At 50.0% G+C, this 16,829-nt stretch overlaps 1 protein-coding gene across 4 annotated transcripts in view; it reads left to right on the top strand.

The window, feature by feature from the left end:
* The window catches only part of GAS7 (growth arrest specific 7), a 289,764-nt gene that overhangs the window by 229,688 nt on the left and 43,247 nt on the right, over positions 1-16,829 (top strand). For all 4 annotated transcript variants that reach the window (XM_050765349.1, XM_050765352.1, XM_050765351.1 and 1 more), the window contains exons 4-5: positions 431-516; positions 10,966-11,019. In XM_050765349.1, the coding sequence (XP_050621306.1) occupies positions 431-516; positions 10,966-11,019 (140 nt within the window). The remainder of the gene's footprint in view (positions 1-430; positions 517-10,965; positions 11,020-16,829) is intronic.

Raw genomic sequence — 16,829 nt, forward strand, 5'->3', positions numbered from 1 at the left:
AGGGTGGAGAAGTTATTAAGAAAGGTGAGGGAAATTGTCGGAAGGTGGTGGAGATACCCCCGCCCCGACTTTACGGAGGGAGATTGGACCCGTGATTGGCATTTGTAACTACAACTGATGTGGTATTTGTAGCAATGGCAGCTGGACCATAGTGACCTCCCCTCCTGTTAGGCACATTCCTTTTGCTCTTGGGTTAAAGAAGAAACTCAGGCCCCTAAGAATTCGGTAACTTGGGTGCTGAGGATTGGAGAGATAGGCCCATTTCCAGCTCTGCAGATACAGATAAGATGAGATCCTAAGGGATAGCCTTCTCCACACAAGACCTCTCAGAGCCAGGGAAGGAGGTGGGAAAAGGGGCTGCAGTGGACAAAAGGCGGGGGTGCCCGTCTGTGGCCCACACAGCATCTGAGCCGTGTCTCTGTCCCTGCAGTGAATGGATACCACGCGTCAGGGACCCCAGCGCACCCTCCAGAGACTGCCCACATGAGTGTCCGAAAATCCACCGGTGATTCCCAGGTAAGGGGTCCTGTTAAGGGAGGTATAGAACTCGCCACTTCTGCAGACCCAGGAAGGCTTCATTACAGACAAGTCCATCATGGGAGTCCAGGTGGCTGCAGCCCAGTTCTGCCCCCAAGTAGAAAGTGGTTGCTGTATCTGGGTGGTTTCAGTGTTCCCTGATGGGGAGAGGGTTGGGTGATTGTGTTTTATTGGTTTTCTAGAAGTTGAGGGTGGTTTGGAGGAGGGGCTGACGGGGATGGGGTTGAAACCATTAGGACAGAGAGTTCCATTCTCTGGTCTGGATTTCTGCTACCTGAAGCCTGTGTTTCTCATCACTTTAAGAGTATGGATGTGCCAGACAATTTTCATTTTCTCTACCCTACCCTTCCCACGGCCAGATTACCCAGAATGGAATTTAGTAAAATTTGATCATCTCATTTGGTCAACTAGCATAGAGACACCTATGAGATGGAAGGAAATGGGAGTATGTTGTACAATTTCCAAACTGTTTTCTCAGTCTCCGTCCTACTTGATGCTTATGCAAACACGTGAGTTAGGCGTCAGTAACAGCTCAAGGTATGCATGAGGTCACCGAGGCTCCAACCGGTTTTGTGACCTGTGCAGGCTCACAGGATTACTCAGTGGTTAGACTGGAACTTGATGTCAATGCTTACGGCTTTTCTAGTTGCATTAAGCTCTGCCTAAAAAACTGAGGACTAGCCTTATTTAGTCTCCCCATAAATTATCAGGAAGATGTTCTCAATGAAGCTTCCAAACTCCAGTAACCTTTTCCAGGAATTAAAATGCCAGAACCCTGGGGGTGATCATGAAAATGATGACAATAATGGTCATTGATGATGATCATGATGATAATATTGATGATGTTGATGATGACAGTAGCTGCTTGTGCAGTGGATTCTATGTACCAGTCACTGGAAGAAGGAAATCTATACTTAACATAAGGAAAAATGACTGGAAGAAAAATAAACTGGAATATTGATGATGATTCTGTCTGCATCTGAGACCATGAGACATTTGGCAACATCTGGAGACCCATTGGCTGTTAGTCTAATCAGCTGAAATGTGACACTCAGCTTTAACATGGACAAGAGTGTTAATCTGGGGGAACATTATTAAGTCGTTCTCTTAGGAGGCTGAGTGTTGGGCTTCGATTCAGCTCAGTGAACTCTGGAAAAGAATTTGGACCTCAGTGTAGGTCAGGACTTCTTATGTTTTGATGGACTTAGAGTGAGCTGGGCCTCTTGTTAAAATGCAGATTCTAATCCAGGAGATCTAGGGTAGGGTGGGGGCTGAGCCAGCCCCGAGGTGATGCTGATACTGTAGGTCTGAGCACCACTCCTGAGCAGGGGACTAGCAGTCAGTAGCACACAGCTGGCCTGTCAGTCCCCTTCTCTCCTCTGCTCACATCGCCCATCATGAATCAACCCTGGCTTTGTATGTTTCCTGCTGAGCCCCCAGCTTGCCTTCTCAACACAGATTCTGTTAACTTGTTTGAAGTGAAACTTACTTGTCTCCTGATTTGAGACTCTTTCGGAAGACATCAGCCTGAATTCGGATGTGGTTCAGCAACAATGACAGAAAATCTGATGCTACCCTCGGCATCATCGGGAAGAATATGAGAAAGAGCTGCCCACCCTCAAAATCATTCTTTCTTCCCTAACAAAACATAATCCCTTCTGAAATACTATGAAGTTGTTACTCATCCATTTTAAAGAATGGGCAATGGTATAACTGGCATCTCAGAAGCTGATTTAACAGTGTGCATTATAAGCCATCGACACGGGGATTCCTCATCTAGTGTCTGTCCTTGGGGTATCTTGAGGGGTTCTGATTTATGTGCAAGGCTGTTCACTCCAGCATTATTTACAGCACCATAACACTGGACCCAGCCTAACTGTCCCGCAACAGGGGATGGGTAAAAGGAATTATGGCACTGGAAGTTAGCCAGTGATATCACACAACCATTAGCAAGCATGCTTCTGAAGAAAATGCAATAATTTGGGAAAGTACTCACAACATAATACAGAGTAAAAAAAGTAGGACACACATTGCATGTATAGTCAGTCTTATTTGGCAGAAGGAAATCTATACTTAGGAAGAAGGACTAGAAGAAAAATAAACTGGAAAATGTGTGGTGGCTCTGCATCTGAGATCGTGGCTATCAGGAGACATTTGTCAATGTCTGGAGACATTTGGATTGTCACACCTGGGGAGCGGGTGCTACTGGCAACTAGTGGGCAGACACCAGTGATGATGCTCAGTATCTCGCAATGCACGGGACACGACAACAAAGAATCGCTCAACTTGGAAACATGAATCGTGCTGAAGTTGAGAAACTTTGGTCTGCGATCGTGGGCCATTTTATCTTCTTTACACTTCTCGCTATGTTTCAAATTTCCTAAAATGAACACATTTTCCTTTTATAGAAGATAGATACAATTTTTTATTTAAAAAAAAAAAAAAAAGCTACAAAGTAGGTACCAGTACGGGGAATTCAGGAGAGGCGAGCTCTAGAGACTCAGGCCCGGATAGCTAGTGGCTGCCTAAAGACAGGCAGATTGAGTCAGACTCTCTTTGGATGGTAATCTTGGTTGCTGAGGTATCTTCCAGGTAACAAAAATAAATCATGCAGTACATGGAGAGGGCGAATGTGCATTGTTCACCAGTCCCAGGATTGGGAGGTAGAATGTCATTCTTTTAGGCTGTGAAAAGGTAACGATTGGATATAAAAGCTACTACTTTTTAAAATAATAATAAAAATAACAAGTAGGAAACAGGGTCTCCCTGTGTTGCCCGTGCTGGAATGCACTGGCTGTTCACAGAGGCGATCGTAGCTCACTGTGGCCTCAGCTTGGAACTGCTGGGCTCAGACAATCCTCCCGCCTCAGCCTCCGGAGTGGCTGGGACTGCAGGCGCAGGCCACCGTGCCCAGCTAGCTACTACTTTTTGTCCTGGTTTGTGAACCTGCAGACTGGTTATCCAAAAAGGTGCCAAGAGTTAAACATAGAAAAACGTTGAGAAGGTTCAGTGTTTACAGAGAGCACTTGGCAACAAAGGGTGCTCAGGTATAGACCCCACTCCAACCTGCAGACGAGTAGATTCACCATCCCTGCTCTCAGTTACCACCCATGATAACTACACTTAAACATCAGTAAATGAATAAAGGAGCAAAGGAACACTTGGGATGCGGTGTGTGGGGTGGGTAAAGTGGCATGTTCAGGGTTACCATGATGAAAGCTAGACTGGAAAGCCCCAGATCTCAAAACCCCGTTTGTGATCTCTTTCCGCCCCCTTCTTAGCTGCCCCTCCTTGAGCAAGCTGATCAGGAAGATTAGAATGTTTGGGGAGGTGGAGGCCGGGCGCGGTGGCTTAAGCCTGTAATCCCAGCACTTTGGGGGACCGAGACGGGCGGATCACGAGGTCAGGAGATCGAGACCATCCTGGCTAACACGGTGAAACCCCGTCTCTACTGAAACAACAACAACAAAATAGGCGAGGTGGCGGGCGCCTGTAGTCCCAGCTACTTGGGAGGCTGAGGCAGGAGAATGGCATAAACCCGGGAGGCGGAGCTTGCAGTGAGCTGAGATCCGGCCACTGCACTCCAGCCTGGGCGACAGAGCGAGACTCCGTCTCAAAACAAAACAAAACAAAAACAAAAAAGAATGTTTGGAGAGTGAGGGGTGGGGACAGGGACTTTCCATGGATACCAGTAGCGTGTCCCCACCGTGCTGTGTCATGGGGAGGACTGATAGCGGGTGCCTCACAGTTCCTGAGGGTGCCTGCCCCGCTCCTTCACTCAGCCCTGGGAGACCTGGATGGGTGGGCACAGGTGGTGGTGATCTGGCGCCACCCAGTGGAGGGTTTCAATTCTGCAGCCCTGGGGCAGTCGGCCCAGGTACTGGATAAATGCAGCCCACCTGATTGGGGGGCAGAGGCAAAGGATCAAAGGCCAATTGTCTTATTTATTTATTTTAAGTTCTGGGATACATGTGCAGAACGTGCAGGTTTGTTACGTAGGTATACATGCGCCATGGTGGTTTGCTGCACCTGTCACCCTGTCATCTAGGTTTTAAGCCCCGCACGCAGTAGGTATTTGTCCTAATGCTCTCCCTCCCCTTACCCTCCATGCCCCAATAGGCCCCAGTGTGTGATGTTCCCCCACCAGTATCCGTGTGTTCTCATTGTTCAGCTCCCACTTATAAGTGAGAACATGCAGTGTTTGGTTTTCTGTTCCTGTGTTTGCTGAGATTGTTGGCCTCCAGCTTCATCCATGTCCCTGCAAAGGACATGAGCTCATTCTTTTTTATGGCTGCATAGTATTCCATCGTGCATATGTGCCACATTTTCTTTATCCAATCCATCATTGATGGGCATTTGGGTTGGTTCCAAGTCTTTGCTATTGTAAACAGCGTAGCAATAAACATGTGTGCATGTGTCTTCATGGTAGATGGTTTATATTCCTTTGGGTATACTCAGTAATAGGATTGCTGGGTCAAATGGTATTTCCGGTTCTACAGCAAAGGCTAATAGGCTTACTGCCTTTGCAGAATCACGTCTTAGCCGGTCCCTTCTCTTCCTGCCCACCAGTGCCTGGGCCTTTTTGTGGTCCACGTTTCAGTTGTTCTGGCTTCTCACGAACTTCCCAGAAAGACCCTTAGACACAGGAGAGAGGAGAGAGAATGGGACGAAGGGCTTGGAAACTTAAGGGATCCTTTGGAGCATGGAGTTCAAAGTGGAGAAAGAAGTGAGATGTTTAATCTCCGCCACCTCCTACCTACCTCAATAATTCAGTAACACACGTTCTTATTGAGCAGTTTCGGTCTTTGTCAGGCACTGAGACATAGGTGATATCTATATCCCTGCCTTGATGGAGTTTTATGGCTGGTGTGGGAAAAAGAGCAGATAAATAATGGTGCAATTTCAGCAGTGATAAGGGCTGGAGGAAGTGGATGCTGTGAGAACCTAGCCTGGTGCAGGCAATGTCAGGAATGGACACCTTAAGAAAATATACCTATTCTAAGACTGGAATGATGAGCAAGGGTTTCACTTGGCAAAGAGGTGGAGAAAGAATGGCTTTTCCAGGAGAGGGAATAGCATCATGGATGCCTGGAGGCAGGAAGGAGGAACCGTGTTCTCAAAGAACTCACGGAGACCCAGTACAGCTGTGGCTTACTAAATTAGCAGGCACAGGGAGGGTGGGAAGTGAGGCTGGGGTAGTCTGCACAGGCCTACCACGAGGAGCTCAGGGGCTATCCTAACTGCACTGGGAAGCCTTTGCGGGGTTTTGTATGAGATCCCATCTGCTGAAGGGATGGGATCCAGATTATTGGCAGGGGGAGGAAATGGGCTGAGAAGACATTTGGAGTGGGGGGCTTGCCGAATCACTAGTGAATGACCCACTCCAGTTTACCAAGCACTTCCTGTGTAGTATCACCCCCTGCCAGGCCTCAGGGTGACGCAGAGATGCCCAGGTGGGGTGTCGTGACCCCTGGGCAGGCCTTTACAAAATAAATGGAGGAGAAGAGTTTTCTGGAATCATAGGCAAAGGAAATTTAAAACAAATACTCTTATTATAGGCATTTGCAAGCCTTTACAAAAGTAGAGGGAATATATAATAAAGTACCACAAATCTATTAATTAAGCGCAACGATTACCTGCCTTTGGCCAATCTCATTTTATTTGTGCTCCCATCCCCTCCCCCAATCCCCTTGCCCTCCACCCCCTAGATTATTTTAAGGCACATTTCTGCCTTACTGTTTCAAATGCAAATATTTGAGAATGTATCTTCCAGGAAGAAGACATAATGGATAATACTATTATCACATTTAAGAAAACATTAGTTCAATAATATCACCTAATATATACACTCCAGATTCCTCAATTGTCTCAAAAAATGCTTTTTTTTTTTTTTTTTTAAGAAAAAAGAGGGGGTGGGTCTTGTTCTGTCCCTCAGGCTGCAGTACAGTGACACCATTATAACTCGTGAATCCTAGAACTCCTGGGCTCAAGCAATCCTCCCACCTCAACCTCTCAAAGCACTAGGATTACAGGCGTGTGCCACCTTACAGCCATGCATCACCACACCTGGTCCCCAAATCCCTTTTTTAGCTGCTTTTCTCCCCAGTCCAGGATCCATTCAAGTTCACACACAGATACGTTGGTTGCTGTGTCTCTTCAGTTTCTCTCTCTCTCTCCCCCTAAATCTGCTTTATTGAGCTATAATTCACCTACCCATACAATTCACCCATTTACAAGGTACAATTCAGTGTTTTTTACTGTATTTACAAAGTTGTACAGCCATTATCAGATCAATTTTAGAACATTTCATCACCCCAAACAGAATCCTCTGAAGACTTAGGCAGCCCCTAATCTTTCTGTCTCTATGGAATTGCCTCTTCTGGACATTGCCTATAATGGTATCATACTGTCTGTGGTCTTTTGTGTCTGGCCTCTGTCACCTGGAACTCCAAGGTGCATTCACGTCGTGGCATGGATCAGCACTCCATTCTTTTTTATGGCTGAAGAATATTCTGTCATATGGATAGAATGTTTCATCCAAGTCGTTGCCTCAGTCTGTCGCCTCTACACTCGATCCCTTACACCTTTTTTTCTTTTGTTTTTCATCACCTTGACAATTTATGTTTGAGGAGTCCAGGTCAGGTGTCTTGTAGAAGAACCTGCATTCTCGATCTGACTGTTCTCTTATGTTTAGGTTCAGGTTCTGCAGTCTGGGCAAGAATGCTGGACAGGGCATGTGGGGTTCTTAAGGCATTTGGAGGCACAGCCACCCAGGTTAGCACCCTGTTCATGAGGCTCAGTTTGCACTCTCGGTTAAGGTGCTGGCTGCCAGATTTCTCCTTCGCAGGGGTACATTTTTCCCTTTCTAATTTGTCAGTCATCTGTGAGGTGCCAGTTAAGACCCTGTGAATATCCTGTGCCCTGACAATCGTTCCATCCGCTGCTTTCAGCGTCCATGAGGATTGCGGTCTGAATCCTCTTTGACACTGGGGTTTGCAAATGGTGGTCATCAATTTCTTGTACATTTTTTTATTGGCGTTCTTCTGAAATAAATGTTCTCTCCCCTCCCCTTTGGAGTGAGTTAGTGAGTTGCAGTCATTCATTCATATTTGTGCTCAAATCATCCCACATTTGGCCTGTGGGAGCCCTTTTAAGTTGTTTAGTTCTTTTGTTATCTCTCCATTATTCTTTGAATACTTTCTTACATCTTTGTACACTAAGATATTCCAAATACCTTGCCTTTGGAATTAGTACCAAGGAGCTTCCGATAATATTTGGAAACCAATTTCTAGCCAGTAGGTGTTGTCACTGTGATGAGATGTCATTCCTTCTGGGCCCTTTCAGTGGAGCATTATGAGAGTGTGTATGTCACGTGTGTGTGTGTGTGTGTGTGTGTACATATATATATAATGCATGTGATACGTATATGAAGTTGGAGCAGTAGGCACAGGTTATCAGCAGCACAGGCAGAGCCTAAGATTGCCTGTGACCTACCTTGGCCCACAGTGGTTGAAGTAAAACACTGCTAATAGAGCAGAGACCAGGGAAGGTGCTGTCACCTACACGTGGAACACCCACCCTCGATGCCATTACTTGTATTCCTATCCTAGCCAAGTTATAGGGACGAGGTGCGACCTCTTCATCGAACCTTACTCTACAGAGACTTATACACAGTGGTCCCAAAATATATGTTTGTGGTTGATGGAAATCTTTTTTGCCCTCCTGCAAAGACACATGGGAAACAAGATATTGTCTCAGGTCTCAAAGTGGAGAGATGGCGGAAGATAGAGGAAAGAGTTATGCAGGCTTGGATTCTAATTTCCACTCCTCTATTTAGTAGCCTTGTGACCCTGGACAGTTTTACTTCTGCAAACCCCAATTTCATGATCTGTAAAATGGAGTTGATGCCATTTAACTCGCTGGGGTTGTAAGGATGAAATGAGATTAAATATGTCAGATGGCTAACCTGGAGCCTGCCGTAATAAGCAAGCACTCAGTAGGCAGTAGCTCTTGCATTGCTTCTCCCCTCTTAGCCCCCTTACCACCAACATCGTCAGCATCCGTAGGTAGACTCAAAGGCTGTTGCCAGGGCTGCTAGAATGCTGGCTGCCCTCCCTGGAAGGCTGCAGTGGGAACGTGGTGGTGATGGTGGTAATGTGTCCATGACAGTAAGACAGGCTCCTGTAGACTGCAGAATCCATCCTAAAGGCTGCCCTTTCCCCTTCCTGGCATGTATTTGCTTGACTAGTGTCTGTGTGTGAATGAATCTATGGAGAGAGAGACTCTGATCCCTGTCTCTTCTCCTTGGTGACTGGTACCTCCTGCCCTGTAGACTCTGTCTGCCTTTCTCCCTGTGCAGTTCTATCAAGTTGCCAAAATTGGCAGAGCTGATCACTTGGGAAGGTATAGGGTGGGCCAGCTGGATGAGATGATGCACTAAAAATGTCTGTGGAAGCTGTAGTTGGCCATAAAGTTGACGTTGGCTGGGAGCCTGATGGGGTCGCTAGAGGAGTTGCCGTAAGTAGAGAAACACAGTGAAACCACAGTGTAGATCAGATCCATGTGTCTCCAAGTGAGGTCCACAGATTCTACAAATCAGAGATGCTGGCGCCACCTGGGACCTGCTGGATCAGGCCCAGCAGCTGAGAGTGCAGCTGGGACTCCATTTTGGACACTTTCCTCAGTTGATTCTGGCGCACCTCAAAGCTTGAGGACCAGTGATAACCATCCATTTTACAGATGGAGAAATTGAGGCTCAAAGAAGTCAGATTCTCTGGCCAGGGTCTCAAGGCTAGTAATCGTTTTCTTGTCTGTGTGAAATTAATGCTCTCTAAGGTTCATTTTTGCTAGACACCCTAAGGATATCAGTTATCCTGAGATGACTTTAATTGGCAACCCAAGTAAGACTGTATGGAGTAAGGGCATGAGAACTTAGCAGGGGCATAGTCAAGCTCCCTGGTTTACCTAATTTGCTGATGGGTTTCTGAGGCAAAAGCTGGCCCTCACCTGCAGATGGTCATTCGGCCAGGTGTCTAGGGTCGTGCTGGCCTGAGGGGTGGGGTGCCCCCCACCCCGAGCCAGTGATTCCCTCTTGTTGAAGCCCCTCCATGCTTTTTCTGGCCTTTATCTATAAAGTGGCAACCACTTCCTTATCTTCTACTAAGGAAGAGTAAGGCCAGGCCAGCTGCAGTGGCTCATGCCTGTAATTCCAGCACTTTGGGAGGCCGAGGCAGGTGGATTGCCTGGTCAAGAGTTCGAGACCAGCTAGGCCAACATGTTGAAACCCTGTGTCTACTAAAAATACAAAAAATAGCCGGGTGTGCTGGCGGGCACCTGTAATCCCAGCTGCTCAGGAGGCTGAGGCAGGATAATTGCTTGACCCTGCGAGGCATGGGTTGCTGCGAGCCACAATGATACCACTGCACTCCAGCCTGAGTGACGGAGTGAGACTCCATCTTAAAAAAAAAAAAAAAAAAAAAAAAAGAGTAAGGTCATGCACAAGTCCTGGGACACATGTATGATGACCGCCTGCGGTGCCTTAAGGGTAAGGCTGCTTCCCAGGTCGCTGTGTGGCTCAGGATGGGAGACATCCCCGGTCCTGCTTGGGGATCTCTGGTATTGAACCCCTAACGTAATTGCTAATAGAACAACAGAGACCCAGTATCAAATACTCTTCAGAGTCATAGTCTGTTAGGACACATGTGGCATTTTCCACTGGCAGTCCTTAATTTTCTCTGCCAGACCAATCCCAGGACTTTGGCAGGCTGCTGAGGACCTCAAGGCTCAGAGGTACTTGGGACTCTGGTTTTCTTGCTGGCAGTGAAAGACGTCAAAAGGCAATCTAAAGACTGAATGGAAGCTGGAAGTTGGCTTGGCTGAGAAATCCCTCCTGGCTCACGGGGTTGGGGAACCGGGGAGTCGGGGAGGTGACCGAGCAGCGCCTCAGTGCACATTGTGTGTGTTTAGGTTTGATGTTTTGGACCCGGGGGTTTCAGAATAAAATGTCGTGTGCTGAGTCCTCAGTGCCAGGAGGTGGTGGCCTTAACTCTCTTCTCCCCAGTGGATTCCGGGGCTTCAGGCGGCAAGCGGCACGCAGAACGTTCACCAGCAGAGGGCAGAGGAGGGGTTAACTCCCCAAATCACAGACTGAGAGAAGAGGAGGGGGGACCTGGTTTGGAGCAGTTCTCTCAGAGCCTGTGCAGGAGGCTTCCTTAATTTGCCTTTCGCCTGAGAGCTGGGTGTGGGAACAGCGTGGGGTCAGGGAGACCCCTGCCTGCCCTGGCCCAGAATATGGTGACTTAGGAGTTGACAGCAGACTGAGCATCCCTGAACTTCCCCAGCGCCTCCACCCTCAGGGAACCTGAATGGGGGGGAAAAATGTCCAATATGGAGAACAGCTTTGATGATATTTCTTGCCTCTCTCCCCAGAACCTGGGATCCTCATCACCAAGCAAAAAGCAGAGCAAGGAAAACACCATCACGGTAAGTGGCTCCAGAAGGGGACTCTCAGGGTGGCTGCGAGCTGGGGCATTTGGCTGGGCTGTTGCCATGGCGATGTGGACCGCCAAGCAGAAGTGATGCCCAACCTGGAGACAGGGAAGTTCCAAAGCTCGGATTTTGCTGAAGTTCCCCATCCACGTCCCCCTCCCACCTCCCCTTCTCCTGTCAGTTTCACATTTCACTTCTCTCCTGGTGAACAAGTGGAAGGAGGGTGGCTGGGATGATGCAGAAGCCATTTTTTTCAGGGCAGGAGGGGAAGGTACGCGTGCGGGAGTGGGTTGAAGGGGGTGGACTGCGCTCAGCGCAAGTGAAGTGACGTGTAAATTACAGCCGCGGCGGGGTTGCTTTTGTGCGGGGTAACTTCTGGAAGATGTCAAAGTTAAAAGCAAGAGAAAGCGCCCTTAGAGTTCCTAGGAGTTCCTGATGGGAGCAGGCAGCTTCTGCCTAGGTGGCCAGCCTGCCTTCCAGGGCGCTTCGAGATGCCCACCCCCATGTGGATATGAGGGGGAGCCCCCCCGCCCGCCCATCCCCATGCACAGGTGAGGGGGAGCCCCACACCCCACCTCTGCTCCTCAGCCCTGTGCTTGGGGCAGGTGGGGCTGGACATCATTGCCCCCCTCAGAGGCACAGACCTGAGAAGTGTGGCCCCAGGTTTGCTATTTTGGCACAAATGCAGGAGAGCAGGGAACGGGGGGTTGCTCTCTTAGACTCCAACTCACACAGCTCTGAGCCATTCCGACCACCCCCGTAGAGACAAAACCATGAGTGGGTGTATTTCCCTGCTTCATCCAGGCTGCACATCCTGCTTTGGGAGAAAAAGTTTAGGTAAACAATTAACGATGGCAATTGCCGCAACTTTTGTGTGCATTTATGATGCGCAAGTAGGGATCCAAGCAGCTCATTTAATTGTCCATTAGCTATAGGAAGTGTGAGTTGTAGAATCAATATAGTGTAACGACGATGAACATGGACTCTGAGGCCAGAGTGTCAGTTATATTAATGACTGGGCAGCAGCCTGGGGCAAGTTTCTTGACTCCTTCCCGTCTCAGTCAATAACCATCAAGTGGGGAAATGGGGGGGGGGTGGCGGGTGGTCTGTGCCTTAGGGATGGTGTAGGGACTAAATGGGTCCATCCATGGAAAGCACTTAGAACAGAGCCTGCATATAGTAAGTGCTCTGTACACAGTATATCACCCTGTTGACAGATGGGGAGACTGAGGCACAGAGCTGCACCTTGCTCACGGTCACCCAGCTGGGAAGTATCAGGATTTGAAATCTATGCCCTTACCACAGTGCCCCTTCTGGAGCTGGCTTGGGTTCCTTGTGTCATGAGCTCCTTTGGAATGCCCTGTGCTGGTGGACAGTGTCTCCAAGGGCGGGGCAGAACGACTCAGCCTGCTTGGACCGTGGGTAGCAGCAGCCTTTGCGTTACTGGTAGAGTTGATGGAGCTGGTGGGGAGGGGGTGTGGGCAGGCTCGGGTGCAGAGTTCCAGAGGGTACAGTGGCCCATCTTCAAATTGTCACAAAATGCCCCAGAATGCTGGGACACAGCAGGAGCTCTCCACCGTCTTCGGAAATACATAAAAAGGAGGGGGAGGAGAAAGTGGGGGGTGGGAGTGGGAGACGTATTTGAATTCTAAAAGGAAAACAAAAATGCAAAGTGAAAAGCAGAGTGTTACGTCATGGAGGGTTGTCTTAAAGGCGTTTAGTGATGGTGCCCGGGCCACGGGGTGGGGCACCTGCTGGACTTCGTCTTGCAGCCAGAGCTTCAGGTGTGGTCAGAGCGGGCAGCACACCTCGCCCACGCCTGCCTTCCCTGTTCCTTCCTGCTGAGCCATGTCATTGCTTCTCATGAGGGAGTCTGCCAAGTGTACTCTGAAACCTCCAAGACCTTTGTTTAAAATGCAGATGACACCCTGGCTATACAAGTTGTTTTCTCTGGGGCCAGACAGGAAAATCTGCATTTGAACCAGTGCCCCAGAGGTTTTAAGTAAACACTCTTGCCTTGAAGAATTTTTTTGCCTAGGAAACTGAGCAAAGGAGGGACCACAGGTTACAAAACAAGTGGGGAGCAGAGCTCAGGGCTTGAACCCAGGTCTCCTGGCTGCCGGCCCAGGACACTCCCCAGTGTACCACCTGGCCTTGGCCTTGGCCCACAGGTGCCTTTTCCCTTCCACACGCACTGCTCTCCCATGCTCAGCCTCTTTCTCTGGGTTCTCATCTTCCAGAGTTCATGGTTTCCCAAGAAGGAGACACTCAGCGGGGAGGGGATGGTTCAGGTCTCAGGAGGCTGGGACGTGAACTTCCCTGTCCGTGGTATGTAGGGATGAGGTGAGCCGCTTCCCGTGCTGTCTGATCCCACAGAGCAGAAGTTTCCAGGCCTGGGCAGCAAAGGGTGGTGGGTCCAGAGCAAGAATGGAGCTGGATTCTGACGCTCCTTCTTCCCCACCCATAGCCTCGAGCTAGTTTTCGGGGGATAGACACGTGGGCTTCCTGACAGCAGCAGTCAGGGTCTGGCAGCCTTGCTGGGTCTTGTTTCCACTGTCCCTAGTGTGGGGCTGGCAGGTGGAGTGTGCTGTTTGATTAGGAGTGACGGGTGCTCGCGGCAGCTCACAGCCCTTGGCAGGAGCATGAACGCGTCTGAATCTAGAGGGTTTCAGAAAAGAGGGCAACAGAGCCACCCGGCCACACTCTCACCTGGGAAGAGGAGTGTGGGGACTCCTGTGGTCCTCAGCTTCAGGGCTTCCCAGCGTAGCCACAGAACCCGGGGTGGGAGCTAGGGGCTGGAGGTGAACCCCTGGGGTCATCTCTTCTCCTGTTCTCTGTTCCACAGAGCTCCGGAGCTGGCTTTTTCCTCTCCCATACCGTCCCCGATCCACTTTCCTCTGGGAGAAAATTCAGAGACAGTTGGACTTGAGCCCTGTGTTGTCAAACCATTTTCCCTTCTCTGCGGCAGGCAAGGTGGTCAAACAGGCCGTGCAAGGAGCCTGTGTGTGGCCTCTGCTCCCCACAGGCTCCTGCTGGGCCAGGACTCGGGGGAGGGGCGTGCCTTGGGGCCTCCCTATGTCGGACGCCTTGGGTGGGTCACACGTGTGTTCAGTGGCTCTCACACCCCGGCCAGGTGGTTTTCTAGCTGGCATGTCCCATTGCGTACCCCTCAGAGAGCTTCTGGGAGGCAGCCCTTGTGCTTCTGGCTGCTCCTGTGCGGAGAAGCCCTGAAGGAACGCCAGCTGCACAGTGGACCCCAGCCGCAGGGGAGGGACGAGGGTGTCCCTCCATTTACCTGAGGGTTGGAAGCAACAGAGTTGGTGCAAGAGCAAAGATGCAGCTTTGCTGAGGACACTGGTCTCCGGGAAAGTGAGGGTGGGACCGCCTGCCGGAACTCGCCCTGCACAGTACACATGGGGAGGCGTGCTCCCCCCCTGGCTCCCTCTTGAGCATCCTTCCTTTTTGAGCCCCTGTCTTGGGTGGGGAGCGGGCACATTTACACTTCAGTGTGTTGGAAAGGTAGTGTGACAGAGGCTGAGAGCCTAGACTGAAGCCGGCTTGCCTGGGTTCAGACCCTGGTCCACCATTGCATGCACAAACTGTGTGATCCTGCATAGGTGACTTAGCCTCTCTGTGCCTCAGTTTCCTTATCTGTACAATGGGGAGAATAATAGCACCTGCCTTGCAGGGCTGTTGTGAGGATTAAATGAGCTAATACACGTAAAACGCTGAGAACTGTGGCTGGCGCATTATTTGCTTTTGTTGAACAAACAGAAAGTGGATCTTTAGGATGGCAGTGAGGCTCCTGCTATGCCTGGGAGGTCTTTTCAGAGGTGTAGCTGGACCCTGGTGTTAACCATCTGGAAAATGTCACCCAGGGGAGGACAGGAATCCATATGTGGAAAGTCTTCTCCCACCTTCTCTTCCCTCCCTGGGCTTTGGAGCACCGTAGGATGGAGCTATGTGGCCCTCCCAGCCCTTCTGATCCAGGAACATAGGAACCCTGATTTGGAGGTCTAGAGGTCACAGAAAGGACACAGCAAGGTTAAAAGTGGTGGCCCAGGAATTAGGAAGCTGGTTCTAGACCCTGCTCTGCCACTTACCGTGAACTAGAGAGGTAAACATTCTGTGTCTCAGTTTCCTCATCTGTGCATAAGTTTGCACTAGACCGTTGCAAATAAACACTGAGGCTCCGGTAGCTTCTGGGACATGCGCACACACACAGCTCTCACCATGCCCCTCTGCTGCCACTGCCTCCCTCTCTCTGAAGGGACTGTTCTCCCATCTTCTATCCCCACGGATGGAAACATGCTTCCTCTCCACCCAGGTCAGTGAACTCAGGGTTTCTCAACCTCAGCACCATTGACATTTTGGGTTGGATAGCTCTTTGTTGTTGGGGGACTGTCCCATGCATTGTAGATGTTTATCAGCTTCCCTGGCCCCCTTCCATCAGAGGCCAATAGCATCCATCCCCGACCCCACCCAGCTGTGACAACCAGTAATGTCTCCACATTGCTACATGTTTCTGGGGTGGGGGTAAAATTGCCCCTGGATGGGCATCACTGAATTGACTTCATGGTGGTGTCAAGGCTACTTGTAGAGTATCCCAGGCTGCTTCTAATCCCCGCTTGACTACACTGCTCCTGGCTGCTATCATGACCCTCCGTCCCCCATCACTGCAGACTTCCCCGTCACTGCATGACCCTCCGTCCCCCCATCACTGCAGTCGCGTTCTACCTCCAGCCTGTCCTCTGTGCTGTAGTGGGGGTGCTTACCCCAGGCAGCAGCCTGATGAATCGTTACTCTCCTGCAGGGTGCTTCTGTGGTCCCCGCTGTCCTGCTTTCAGGATAGACCTCGGCACCCCTGCAAGACCACCTCTCACCCCAGTCTTGTCTACTCCCTGACTCTGAGCTCCGCCAAACTGAGCAACACGGTCCCCACCTGTGGGGCATATCCTCTCATCCTGGGTCCTTTCCCTTCCTGCAGTATCCTTCTCACCTTCCCACCCCTCTGTCTGCTGGGGCCTACTATTATTACCTAAATCTAAGATTCCTCCCCTGGACCCCCAGTCCTTCCAGTAACCTCAGCACCTCGGGCTTACTCCACTGGCAGGTTTATCCCGAAGAATTACAGTGACTTGTTGATGGAACTGTTGAGAGCGGAGATGGTGCCTTACATCCCTAGCCTCCGGCCACTGCACCAAGGAACATCTCCTGAGCAGCCACTGTGTACCCAACAGTGTACCAGCGAGGAGGGAAACAGCAGGGAAAAGATGGTTCCCATCCCCTCACAGAGCAGGCTGTCTGGCAAGGAGGAGAAACGTGAAATAAACCATCACGAGACATATCATTACAAATATATTGCATGCAGATTGCTGGGAAGATCTAACGTAGCATGTGGCACTGAGCAGCCTTTCGACGGATGTTTGAATGCAAAGTGGATGAGCAAATAGCCCATCACATAGCTTCGTGGTCGAAGCTTGAACTCTGCAGTCAGCTGGGTCTAGATTCGGATACCTTGCTTCTGTGATCCTCGGTTTCCCCATATACAATGAGGCTGTTCTTCCTCCCCTGTGGAGTTGGTAGGAAGATAAAATGAGAATACATGCAAAGCCCGAGAGAGGGTGTCTGAGTCAGGGCTGGCCCCTGCAGGAGTGAGGATTTGGAGAAATCCCAGTGGGCTTCCTGGGAGGGAGAAATCCCAAAATGAGAGAGGACAGAGACAGTGGCAGGCACCTCCGGGCTCTACCTGAGGACTGGTGTCCTGAAGGAGTGGCAGAAGCAGCAGGGTGATGGGTCCTTAA

The sequence above is a fragment of the Macaca thibetana genome, chromosome 16, assembly GCF_024542745.1.
Source record: "Macaca thibetana thibetana isolate TM-01 chromosome 16, ASM2454274v1, whole genome shotgun sequence".
Classification (NCBI taxonomy): Eukaryota; Metazoa; Chordata; class Mammalia; order Primates; family Cercopithecidae; genus Macaca; species Macaca thibetana.